The sequence below is a fragment of the Pelophylax lessonae genome (assembly GCF_965119305.1).
Source record: "Pelophylax lessonae genome assembly, chromosome: 4".
In the NCBI taxonomy this organism is placed as follows: Eukaryota; Metazoa; Chordata; class Amphibia; order Anura; family Ranidae; genus Pelophylax; species Pelophylax lessonae.
Genome location: NC_138771.1, coordinates 395,759,375 through 395,773,047, shown reverse-complemented (window position 1 = coordinate 395,773,047; position 13,673 = coordinate 395,759,375). Strand labels below are relative to the sequence as shown.

The 13,673-nt window shown below is 45.9% G+C and overlaps 1 protein-coding gene across 1 annotated transcript in view; it reads right to left on the bottom strand.

Annotated features, from left to right (window-relative positions):
- HSPA9 (heat shock protein family A (Hsp70) member 9) overlaps positions 1-13,673 on the bottom strand; it is a gene marked incomplete at its 3' end in the record, with an annotated part of 663,406 nt that overhangs the window by 387,022 nt on the left and 262,711 nt on the right. Inside the window, exons 5-7 of the mRNA XM_082253601.1 lie at positions 10,548-10,672; positions 2,519-2,592; positions 1,141-1,247 (exon numbers count right to left, since the gene is read on the bottom strand). Coding sequence (XP_082109727.1) covers positions 1,141-1,247; positions 2,519-2,592; positions 10,548-10,672 — 306 coding nt within the window. The remainder of the gene's footprint in view (positions 1-1,140; positions 1,248-2,518; positions 2,593-10,547; positions 10,673-13,673) is intronic.

Here is a 13,673-nt window from a genome sequence, read left to right as displayed (position 1 = left end):
AAGGAGCGCAACGCCAATGCTGGAAAGGTCTCACATCCTTCGATGGGCGGAAAGGTTTGTTCCTGGTCTATTTGCCGCTCACATTCCAGGTGTCAATCTGGCAAGCGGATTACCTCAGTCAGACACTGGATCAAGGCGAGTGGTCCATACACATGCAGGTCTTCGCTGGGGGACACTGGATGTGGATCTTAGCGTCCCGCCTCCACCCGAAGGTTCCCAGTTTTGTGGAGAGATAATAGTGGCGCGGTGAGATCAGTTCTCATTTTGTTCTGGGATTTGTTCCTCCATTCGTTGGTTTGCCCACACTTCGTGGCACTGCATGGGGACATCCCTGTTTGGTCATGGATAAAGAAGAAGCAATGGTGTCTGTCAATAAACATAAGAGAAAATGGAATTTGCTTGTTAATCACTGGACGGACACAGCACCCTCCCCTCTATGGAAATTCTTCTTTGACACTGTTTGTGACTAACTAGAGGCCTATAGCAGAAAGGGGGTTTTATGTCCAGAGGAGGAGGAGGTGCCAAGTTTTTCTGCCTAGTGTCCTACTCCTGTAGGTGGGGCTATAAAACCCTGCTCGTTCATAGATAAAGAAGCAGCTGTGTGTTAATGAGCTCAGAGAAAGATTTTACAGTAACAAAAAATCCTGTTTAGTTTTTCTTTTTGCGGTGTGAATGAGAACATGTAATTGTGTTATCTCAACAGAAACATACCTTTCGTCTAGGTTCACACTGGTGCGATGCAGAATGCATGTGAATTGCATGTTCGCACTCCTGTGATCATATGCGATGTCGGTGCAGTGCGATTTGGATGCCTCAAATCGCATCCACACCAAAATGGTGCAGGGTCATTTTTTCCCCCCACATGAAATCACATTGCATTCAACGAGTCTCTAGAAATTGCACTGTATTGCCATCTATTTTAGGGTGTCGTTAATCCAACATTGACATCCACAGCACATCGCATGAATGCCGTGCAATTGCAATGAGGTGCAGGAAACGCACAGGATTCGCTGCATTTCCCGCATTGCATAAGTGTGAACCAGGGCTTAGTGTACATTTTGGCTAAATTCTCTAAAATGAAGAATGGTTTATGTAAACTGTCATAAGCACAGAAATGCTAAAGAAATCAAAAATCCTTACATTTTATCATCTGACTTATCTAGGCCATAAGCAAGAGCTGCAGCAGTTGGTTCATTAATTACTCGTAAAACGTTCAATCCAGAAATCTGCCCAGCATCCTTTGTTGCCTAAAACAGTAAAATATGAAATTTAGCAAACTGTTTTAAAAGATTAAATGATTACACAATGTATGCTTATAAACATTGCAAAAGCTGGTATTATTGAACCACTACTGAAGTATATTGGTAAATGGCACATAAAATTGAATTTGTCTTTATTCCACGTGAGGCAGTAATGCGGATTTGTTAGAGAAATAAAATCCCTAAAGTTGCTTATCAGGGGATAACAACAGGAAGAGAAAGTGTGAAGCTGAGATGTTAATATAATTTTTTTTTTTATTCCCTTATACAAGACCACAAACGAATTTGAAAATAAACTATTGACTGGTACTTGGAAGCTAAAAAGCCAGCTTAAAAGGGAGCTCCAGGCACCTTCAGAAAAAAAAAAAAATACTAAAATACTGTAGCTGCTGGCATCATATTCGGATTTACCTGTCCACGAATCCAGCAGCGTCTTCACCCCAGCCGATTTTTCAATCAGGTCTCAGGTGCTGCCGCCGCCATTTCTTGTAAGGCATATGTGTCAAATACAAGGCCCGGGGGCCGAATCTGGCCCACCAGGCAATTTTATGCAGCCCTCGCACCTCTCCTGCAGCATGGAGAATCTCGTCTCTGCCGCAACCCCCCCCCCCCCCCCGCTGCCCCCTCCATTCTCGGCAGTTGCCTCAGAAATCCCAAAGAACCTCTGTGTCTCTGTGCAGCGACAGCACCACCTCCTCCCCTGGTCTCAGCATTCCTCCAGACCCTGCCCTTTCTGCTATCCAGCCCTGTCCCCAGCTTCTTCCCAGCAGCAGCACCAGGTAAGGGGAGTGCACTGTGATGTAAGAGAGGGTGGGGGGCTCTTGGCATGTAATGTTTGTGGGGGGGGGGGGGGGATGCTCTGGACATCTAGACTTACAGATACAACTGGCCCTTTGAAGGTAACCATAAATGTTGCTGCAGGCCGCAATGAAATTGAGTTGGACACCCCTATTGTAAGTGATACCTTGGTGAAAACAGCTGGCTCCCCTACTGTGCATGCACGAAGCATGCTGTGCTTTGTGAATGACCTGGCGATGGGGGGGGGGGGCTGAAATTACAGGCGACATTACCCGGAAGAAGTGGGAGCGGGTACCTGTGAAAGCACACAAGCGGAGCTTCGTTTTAATCCCCTACATACAAAGTGAATACTTGTTCGTTTCAGTTCGTCTACAGAAGCTAGACAGAAGTTTCCAACACAAAGCTTGCAGAAATCAATAGAGCCATATTTCCATATTCATAGCAGTACAGCTGGATCTTACCTGTCTTTGGGAGTCATTGAAATATGCAGGTACAGTGATGACAGCGTTCTTAGCGGCATGGCCCAAATAATTTTCTATGATGGTGGGGAGAAAAAAAAAAAAAAAGTACTTTTGTGAACATTGCAAATTTTGATGGCTTGTTTTCACCTGCCACCCCCACCATGCACAAACTAGACATCTCAAATATTCAGCCACAAAAATTCTATATAAAACATTGTTTAGGACCTCATTTGTATGGGCATAGTGACCCATACATCCATGTAAAGGGCATTCTTCATCCATTCTGGATGCACAGGTGTTCTGTGCAGCTGCATGAAGGCAACCTGTTCAAATCAGAGGTGGCTGGCTTCACAGGTTTCCAAGCACATCCAATACATGGACCAGAATGCAGTCTGCGTTCTAAACCGTGCATCAGATCCATTTGGATGTACACTCAGGAATGAGTCTGGAGATCTGTGCAGGAAGTGTTCAAATAAAATGTTACTTTAGATGGGTGAAAACAAATTGAAAAGGATTAAAAGAGGTGCATGGAAGCAGGCCAGCCCCCAGTCTGATGTACTCACCCTCCAGTCTGCCACCAACCAAGTAGACCTGTCTCGATATAAAGAACAGGGGTTTCGTTAACACGCATTTGCAAACGCATGTGTAAGCTGCAGAGCCACGATACGGCATCCTGTTTTATCTGCAGTCCCTAACACTTTAAAATTTGAGTGTCTCCACTCTGGGAGCACATGGCTGCTAATGGGTGGATAGCAGGCAGGTGGGAGGGAGCAGCCCAAACTTCCCCCAACCCTCCTCCATCCACGATTGGTATAGTATCTCAATGCTCGAATAGCAATGTTCTTAAGATGGTACAAACTGAAAACGACCAGCTGAGAAGCATACACCTCCAATCCCTTGGCGGATGCAGTGTAAAACACAGATTGGGACTTTATATGAGGAGATTTGCTTGTATAGCTCAGTGCCTCCATCCCTAATTTCATAAAATATTTGCATCTATGCTATGTAACCAGGGATGGAGGCACCTCGCCTACAGACTGGTGCTTCATTTAACCACTTTACCACCGGAGGATTTTGCTGTCTTACGTCCAGGCCACTTTTTGCGATTCGGCACTGTGCGACTTTAACGGACAATTGCGCAGTCGTGCGACGCCGTACCTAAACGAAATTTACGTCCTTTTCCCACAAACAGAGCTTTCTTTTGGTGCTATTTGATCACCTGTGCGATTTTTACTTTTTGCGCTATAAACAAAAAAAGAGCGTAAATTTTGAAAAAATAACAATATTTTTCACATTTTTTTTATATGAGATTCCCCCCCAAAAAAATGTAAAAATCAAATTTTTTTAAATTTTTGGCCTGTTTTCTGCTACCTATGTTTGGTAAGAAAAAAATTCACAGTAAGCGTATTTTGATTGGTTTGCGCAAAAGTTATTGCGTTTACTAACTAAGGGAAAGATTTCTGTCATTTTTGGTGTTTTTTTTTTTTTTTTTTTTTTTAACGAGTAATGGCGGCGATCTGCGATTTTTTTTTTTGCGGGACTGCGACATTGCGGCGGACAGATCGGACTCTTGACTGACATTTTTGAGGGTACCAGTGACATTACTACAGTAATCAGTGCTATACATATGCACTGTTACTGTAAAAATGACACTGGCAGGGAAGGGGTTAATTTTATTGGAGAGGGAGGGGTTAATGTATGCCTGGTGCTTACTGACGTGTGGGGGGAGGTGACTGAGTGACACAGGGACAGATATTCAGCTATGCTGAATCCTGCAATCTGTCACTGTCACTTAGGAGATCCGCCCGCTTTGTTTACACAAGCGGGCGGATCTCAAAAATCGATTCCCTGACGATCGGGGAAGAGCAGCGGTGATCACCGCCGCTTCTCCCCTTGCCCGACTCCCGCTGTGACTGAAAACAGCGAAAGCGAGCCTCTGGCGGCGCGCGAGCGCCGCCCCACAAGGGGAGGAGTCCAGCGATGTACATCTACGTCGCTGGATGGGAACTAGCCACTTTGCCGCAGTACAGTCCCAGTGACTGGTCGGCAAGTGGTTAAAGTCCCACCGTGCGATTTTCGTGCGTTTTTGGTGGATGCAGTCTAATTTGATCCCTAGGCCTCGCCACCTGGAAGACTCTGTTCCTAGGGATGTACTTTTGCGTATACATTTTTATTCGGCTAAGGAACAGATTCTTCAAGTGTCTAGGAAGATGGGCACATTGCCAGCTCCATATGAAGCTATTCAGCTGTATGCAGATCTGTCTCAACATACTCTTCAGCAGCGAAGGCAACTGAAGACCCTGACCAAGGCTCTCTTCAACCATAAAATCGTCTACAAATGGCGTCATCCTGCCACGCTTATGGTTACGCATAACGGCATTCCCCACACTATTTCCACCATTGAAGGAGGAATGAAGCTACTTCACTCTTGGGGTATCATTCCAGAGCTCCCTAAAGGCTCCCATGAAGGGGCAAGGCTACCCCCTCCGCCTAGATCCAGACCGCAACAGGGGTCCCCAAACTTCAGGTTTTAAATGGGAGTTCAGAGCTACCCCTCCATAGCTTCATTTAGTCCGGCCGGGCTACAAATGTGCGATTACCTACTTTACCTCACGCTCTGTTCTTCCACCTCCGTGGAAAACCCCCGTTTTATTTTCAGCAAGCCTGACACAGAGTTACACTTGCTGAGTTTTGGCACTTCTTGTTCACAACCGCAAAGTACTGTACTCAACTTCAGTGCCGGTGCACAATTGTGCACGTTTTCTCTTGTTGTAATTCTTTTATTTCTACCACCAAAAGCGAATTTTGCTGAATTGGACGTTTTGAATCACCGCAGTATTTCAGCGACTGACTCTTCATACCTAGTGTGTTGATCTAGGAGTGACCACCGTTCCCACTCCGGCTGCGAGCTCACCGTCTCCTCTGGTCCTGCACTTCTACCTACAGTACCACCACAGTTCACGTCCAGCCTTGCTCATACTGGTAAAGTACCTGTAACTACCTACTGTTCTGTGTACCTACATTTCCTGGCACTGGTTCAGCCTTCCACGATCCATAAGCGATGTCGTTTTCCATTGTGTCCATCAATGCCAGGGGCTTGAACCACCCCGCCAAACGGGCCTCTCTGTGGTCCACAGCCTGCTCACTTAAAGGAGATATCATCTGTGCACAAGAAACGCACTTTGCTAGCTCGGCTACTCCACACTGTAGCCATAAGAACTTTCCTATTATCTATATGGCATCTGGGAAAAAGAAGCGTAAGGGAGTTCTTCTGGCCGTCAAGCACTCCCTGGCGTTCCAGCACCATGAGTCTATCCTGGACCCCAAGGGGCGCTACATCATACTCAGATGCTCTATTGACAATAGACAGTATATCGTAAATTTGTATGCACCAAACAGCCACCAAATGCCTTTCATACGTTCTGTAATAGGTAAGGCTAAAGCACTTCAATTTGGCAACCTCCTCATCTGTGGAGACTTCAACCTAGCTCCGGACAGCGCATTAGACTCTTCTGCAGTGTCCAAACGACATAATTCTTCTTTGCCTAAATATCTTTGGTCCAATGATCTCTATGATGTGTGGAGGTGCTGTCATGCGTCGGAGAGGGACTACTCCTTCCTCTCCCCGCGTCACGGCACCTACTCGCGCATAGATCTGTGCATGTCTGATAAGCATTGATTAGAACGTGTTTCGGCTGCTGAGCGCCACACGGCCACCTGGTCGGATCATTCTCCACTAAGTATTACAATTTCCCATGGTCCACTGGCATACTCCACCTTTGTGTGGAGGTTGCACAATCACCTACTTTCTAACCCGTCATATGTTGAAGAAATCCAACTACATCTTGACAATTATATCTCTGACAATTTACAACCTGATTCTGATCCGCTGGTTGTGTGGAATGCTCACAAAGCGGTCCTGAGAGGGGTGTTCATGCAATTAGGAGCCAGGGACAGGAAGAGGAGGACACAGCAAATTGACGAGATTACCCGCAAGCTCTCTTCCCTGGACTCGCAACATAAACAAACACCTTCTCCTACCCTGCAGTCACAGATCTTTGCCCTACGGCAGGATCTTAGAGCCTTCCTGCTGGAAAAATTTAGCACTTCTCTTGAAAAGTGGAAAGCCACTGCTTACTCCACTAACAATAGAGCCACCAAAGCAATGGCCCTGCGCATTAAAGGGCAAAGACTTAAGTCCAAAATCCCCTACATGCATTATCCCGACTCTAAGACTAAATTGCTTAAACCTAACCTCATAGCGAACGCTTTCAGCTCATACTATGCATCACTATACAATCTCAGAGATGACCCAATGACACACTAACCCTCACCACAGGACATTGCTTCCTTCCTTGACCACATTAAACTGCCATCCATTACCTCTAGTGATCTGGAGTCCCTCAATCGTCCCTTTTCAGATCAAGAAATTGCCGTAGCCATATCGGCTCTACCCAACATGAAATCTCCTGGCCCCGACGGTTATTCGGCCGAATATTATAAAACATTTCAGTCTTCCTTAACCACTTAAGCCCCGGAAGATTTTACCCCCTTCCTGACCAGGGGGTATTTTGCGATTCGGCACTGCGTGACTTTAAACGGACAATTGCGCGGTCGTGCGACGCTGTACCTAAATGAATTTGACGTCCTTTTTTTCCCACAAACAGAGCTTTCTTTTGGTGGTATTTGATCACCTGTGCGATTTTTTGATCACGCGCTATAAACAAAAAAAGAGCGTCAATTTTGCAAAAATAACAATATTTTTCACATTTTTTTATATGAAATTCCCCCCAAAAAAAAAAGTAAAAATCAAAAAAAATTTTTAAAATTTTCGGCCAATTTGTTTTATGCTACATATGTTTGGTAAAAAAAAAAAAAAAAAAAAAAAAAAAAAAAAAAAAAAAAAAAAAAAAAAAAAAATCGCAAAAAGCGTATTTTGATTGGTTTGCGCAAAAGTTATCGCGTTTACTAACAAAGGGAAAGATTTTTGTCATTTTTGTTGTTTTTTTTTTTTTTTAACGCGTAATGGCGGCGATCTGCGATTTTTTTTGCGGTACTGCGACATTGGGGCGGACAGATCGGACCCTTGACTGACATTTGTGACACTTTTGGGGTTACCAGTGACATTTCTACAGTAATCAGTGCTATACATATGCACTGTTACTGTAAAAATACACTGGTTGTGAAGGGGTTAACTTTATTTGGAAGGGAGGGGCTGTGTGTATCTCTAGGGGCTTGCTTTCTACTGTGATTGGCTGTGGCTTGAGCTGTAAGGACACTGATCAACGGATCTACATACTAGTACGCACTACAGAAGCTATATCTGTTCCATTTAGCATTACTAACGGTACTAGACAGGGATGCCCTCTCCCCCCCCTGATCTTTAACATGATTATGGAAACGCTTGCTGAACATATTCGTTCTAACCCCAAAATATCAGGGATCAGTATAGCGGACCAACACCACAAAATCAGTCTATTCGCGGACGACGTTATCCTTCTGGTAACTAATCCCTCCGCCTCCCTGCCAGAAATTCAGAGGACTCTTAAATGGTTTGGTAATGTTTCATTCTATAAAGTTAACGAATCTAAATCTCATATCCTGGGCATAGGGATAGATCCTATCACGAGTAATCTCCTCCAACAGCAATTTCCTTATGTATGGGAAGACAAATGCATTTCTTACCTTGGAGTTCATCTAACAGCTTCTACCAAAACATTATTTAAGCACAATTTTATCCCAGCCCGCTCCACTCTGCAAGATGACCTCAAGCAATTACAGTCCTCTGGGTTCTCCTGGCTGGGGAGGTTGGCGGCCTTTAAAATGATGTATCTTCCCCAATTGCTCTACTTATTCCGTACACTACCCATTCCCATACCGAAATACTTTTTTAAATCCCTCCAATCAATGCTTTCTAAATTTATCTGGCAAGGTAAAAAGCCTAGATGTGCGCATTCTAAACTCATAAAACATAGATCAGTGGGGGGAGCGGGTTATGTGGATATTCAAGATTACTACACCGCGTCTATTCTCACCCAATTGCAGGATTGGTTTCGGCCGGTCCCCACGACCCTCTGGGGTTCGGTCGAGGCCTCCTATTGCATCAGAAAGGACCTACAGGCCTGGCTTATGGCTACTACCTTAAGAGCTAAGATACCCTTACACTTCCCACCTTTTATGAAAGCAGCGGCTACGGCCTGGAGGACTTTATTAGCGCAACAATCCTTAGCCACTGCTCAATCACCTCTTCGGATCCCCATTACAGCACTTCATTCCCTTATGGACTGTGCATATTTTGTGGATTGGCGAAGGAAAGGTATTGAATATATAGATGAAATGTATCATGGCACCGAGTTATTGTCCTTCACTGACCTACAAACTAAATTCCACCTTCCCCACACGTTTTTCTTCACTTATCTGAGATTAGTCCATTTCCTGCGCTCTATTCCACCATGGCCGAAATTCATTGATATCTCAGTCTGGAAATATCTCTCTGCTTCTGGACCCACTAAACAAAAAGGGAATCACCCTCTTCTATAACCACCTTCAACATAAAACGCTATTCGCCAAAACTACCCCTCTTATTCAATGGGAAAGGGACTTGGGGATAACCTACTCAGATCGTCAATGGACCCGGGCACTCCAATCGGTACATAAAGTTACTAGCTGCTCTAGTTTATGGGAACTATCCTTAAAAATTTCTCTTAAAAATGGTACCTGACCCCCTCGAGACTACACAGATTTGACAGTAAGTATGATAATACCTGCTGGAGGTTGTGTGGGGAAGAGGAAACTCTTTTCCACACACTGTGGCAATGTCCAAAACTGCTCCCTTATTGGAGTGGTGTATTTACGGTCATCTCGGAGGTAGCACAGAGGCCTGTCTTAAGTAATCCGAGTTTAGCACTATTATCACTTGGGATAGAAGAAGTCCCAGGAAACCTGAGGCATACCACACTTCATGTCCTATTAGCAGCGAGACTGGTCATTACCCGAGCTTGGAAACGAGAACTTCCCCCGACCGTTGAGGAGGTTGTGGATCTTGTAAACATGCACTACATGTTTAAGCGTACTCTCTCCCTTAAACACAAATCAGCACGAGACACGAATCTGCAATGGCAACCTTGGATAACTTGGTCTAAGCGCAGGACGGAACACTTATCCTCTACCTAGCTCACCTTACTCTCTTGAGATGATTGCTAAGCAGTAACCTATGTAGGAACGGAGCGGCTCCTCCTCGTGGTCTCTGCCCCCGGGCACAGTTTTGATCCCCTTGGGGGTGCTCGGGAGTGGAGGCTACGGGGTGAGCCTGCATATTTACTTTACCCAGCATGGCCAATGAGAGACGGGAGACACTAGCCTCTCTATGTTAATTGGTGGTCAAGTAATACGGTTTGTGTTGTATATCACATTACTGTGTTTATGATTTAATTTGATTTGGGTTTGTTATGAAAATGTGTTACCTGCATCCCTACTTTACTGTAGATGCTTCTGGGTAAATAGATGAAACGGATGTCAGTTCTAAGATGTTTATATTGCCAATGCGGCCACATTGTGGTCTTTTGAACTGCTGTATTGATGTTTTATAGCACTTTCTTTTCTTTTGTATGTTCTTGAAATAATTCAATAAAAACCTTTAAATTAAAAAAATTTAAAAAGTGTTAGGGACTGCAGATAAAACAGGGTTCCGTGTCGTGGCTCTACAGCTTACACATGCGTTTGCAAATGCGTCTCAACTAAACCCCTGTTCTTTAATTAGATCGAGACAGGTCTACTTGGTTGGTGGCAGACTGGAGGGTGAGTACATCAGACTGGGGGCTGGCTGGCTTCCATGCACCTCTTTTAATCCTTTTCAATTTGTTTTTTCCGATACAGGGATGGAGACGCTGGGCATACCTGCCGGTGTCTCACTTAAAGTCCCACATAGCCCACATTGTCTATTGACTTTAGGTGGGTGCACATAGGAAGACACACAGTGTGTAAATAGAAAAAAAAAAAAAAAACACACACACACTACAACTTTCCCAACCTGCAGTCTCCTTCATCTTCATAAGCACGAATGCACCAATCTGACTTGGAGAATAAACCTTCCCATGTGCTTCTACCCAAGCATCACCATTGGAGGAGCGAACTATCTTAAACGGCACATTTTTTCTAAAGGATAAAAAAAAAAACACAGGTTTTTTAAATTCAGACGGAAATGCAGGTTTTCCTCAGCAGTTCAAAGGTGTCCAGTTACAATCCATCTCAGCCATAAGTGAGATTTTCTTTTTTTAAATACACACAGGGAGATCAAAAACACACAAAACACTAGATTTCTACCATGCACAGGGAAAAAGAAAATGCCCCACCCCCATTTAGCCAAATTCCTACAAAATTTCAGTGCTCCTGTGTTCCTATGCATTCAGACATTTTCCCCTTCCGCCATGTTTTCCCCTCCTCCTGCCCTCCCCCTTTTTTCTTTCCCCTTTCGTTCCCTGTCCCCCTCTCCCCCCCCCCACTTTTTTTCTCCTTTCTTCTCCCCCCTCCCCTTTCCCTGGTCTGTACTTTCAGGACACCCTTCACAATATTCTTTACATTGGAATCTTTTAGTGTTGTTACTAAGTGCTGTCTCATTCATGCGGTATGCCTCATCGGGGCTGTCTGTTGTCTGTTATCCGGGAGCTACGATTCATCCTGGGCCCCCTCCCCCTTCCCCCTACGTAAAGCGGGTAGGCTGGGTGGGTGGTTCCCACGATGCATCGATGCCATGCTCGGCGTCACACACCTGGCGTCCATCAACGCCATGATCCGTGCATGCCTTTATCATCTCAGCTGATGTTAGGGTTCCTGACGCCAGTGTGGGAGATGGCTGCCTCCTTGACGGACGGGTCCCTCTTTATACACCAGACCAGCGTGACATTGGAGGGGAGAGTTCATGTGCATACTTAGTTGCCTTCACACTTACCACCTTGGACTAATCTTCCGGACTATATCTTGAACACTATGCACCTTTGTTTACTTTGACATATCCTATTTTATTCAGGTAACTTTGAGCCCTTTGCAATATTTCTATTGTTCACTAGTTATTTTTCTCTTTCTCCTGTTATCACTATTTTTCTTTAATTTTCACTACACTCATCACATGGACTCTACTGGTGGTTCTGTGTTTATAGGTGCAATTCTTTGCACACACTCTTTTTTAAACTTAGTTTTATTAATTGTATCGATTAAACAAGATAAAACACAAAATATAGTTACATTACAGAAAAATACTGTACACAGTATCTGCAAAAATTCAACATAGATCCGGTGAGAGCCGGTTCACACTGCCACGACCATAAAGTCGCCCCATGTCGGAGCGACTTTTTACCGCGATTTTACAAATTATTTTGCAGGACTTATATGACAGACGACTTTATGTTTGGCCAATCAGAATATGATGTGTTGTGACCCAAATCCCCTTTTCTGTTTTTTTTTTTTACTCATTTCCTCAGTGTCCACCAGTGCCACGTATCAGTGTCCACCAGTGCCACGTATCAGTGTCCACCAGTGCCACGTATCAGTGTCCACCAGTGCCACATATCAGTGTCCACCAGTGCCACATATCAGTGTCCACCAGTGCCACATATCAGTGTCCACCAGTGCCACATATCAGTGTCCACCAGTGCCACATATCAGTGTCCACCAGTGCCACATATCAGTGTCCACCAGTGCCACATATCAGTGTCCACCAGTGCCACATATCAGTGTCCACCAGTGCCACATATCAGTGTCCACCAGTGCCACATATCAGTGTCCACCAGTGCCACATATCAGTGTCCACCAGTGCCACATATCAGTGTCCACCAGTGCCACATATCAGTGTCCACCAGTGCCACATATCAGTGTCCACCAGTGCCACATATCAGTGTCCACCAGTGCCACATATCAGTGTCCACCAGTGCCACATATCAGTGTCCACCAGTGCCACATATCAGTGTCCACCAGTGCCACATATCAGTGTCCACCAGTGCCACATATCAGTGTCCACCAGTGCCACATATCAGTGTCCACCAGTGCCACATATCAGTGTCCACCAGTGCCACAAATCGGTGCCACGAATCGGTGCCACGAATCGGTGCCACGAATCGGTGCCACGAATCGGTGCCACGAATCGGTGCCACGAATCGGTGCCACGAATCGGTGCCACGAATCGGTGCCACGAATCGGTGCCACGAATCAGTGCCACGAATCAGTGTCCACCAGTGCCACGAATCAGTGTCCACCAGTGCCACGAATCAGTGTCCACCAGTGCCACGAATCAGTGTCCACCAGTGCCACGAATCAGTGTCCACCAGTGCCACGAATCAGTGTCCACCAGTGCCACGAATCAGTGTCCACCAGTGCCACGAATCAGTGTCCACCAGTGCCACGAATCAGTGTCCACCAGTGCCACGAATCAGTGTCCACCAGTGCCACGAATCAGTGTCCACCAGTGCCACGAATCAGTGTCCACCAGTGCCACGAATCAGTGTCCACCAGTGCCACGAATCAGTGTCCACCAGTGCCACGAATCAGTGTCCACCAGTGCCACGAATCAGTGTCCACCAGTGCCACGAATCAGTGTCCACCAGTGCCACGAATCAGTGTCCACCAGTGCCACGAATCAGTGTCCACCAGTGCCACGAATCAGTGTCCACCAGTGCCACGAATCAGTGTCCACCAGTGCCACGAATCAGTGTCCACCAGTGCCACGAATCAGTGTCCACCAGTGCCACGAATCAGTGTCCACCAGTGCCACATATCGGTGCCACAAATCGGTGCCACAAATCGGTGCCACAAATCGGTGCCACAAATCGGTGCCACAAATCGGTGCCACAAATCGGTGCCACAAATCGGTGCCACAAATCGGTGCCACAAATCGGTGCCACAAATCGGTGCCACAAATCGGTGCCACGAATCAGTGCCACGAATCGGTGCCACGAATCAGTGCCACGAATCGGTGCCACGAATCAGTGCCCACCAGTGCCACGAATCAGTGCCCACCAGTGCCACGAATCAGTGTCCACCAGTGCCACGAATCAGTGTCCACCAGTGCCACGAATCAGTGTCCACCAGTGCCACGAATCAGTGTCCACCAGTGCCACGAATCAGTGTCCACCAGTGCCACGAATCAGTGTCCACCAGTGCCACG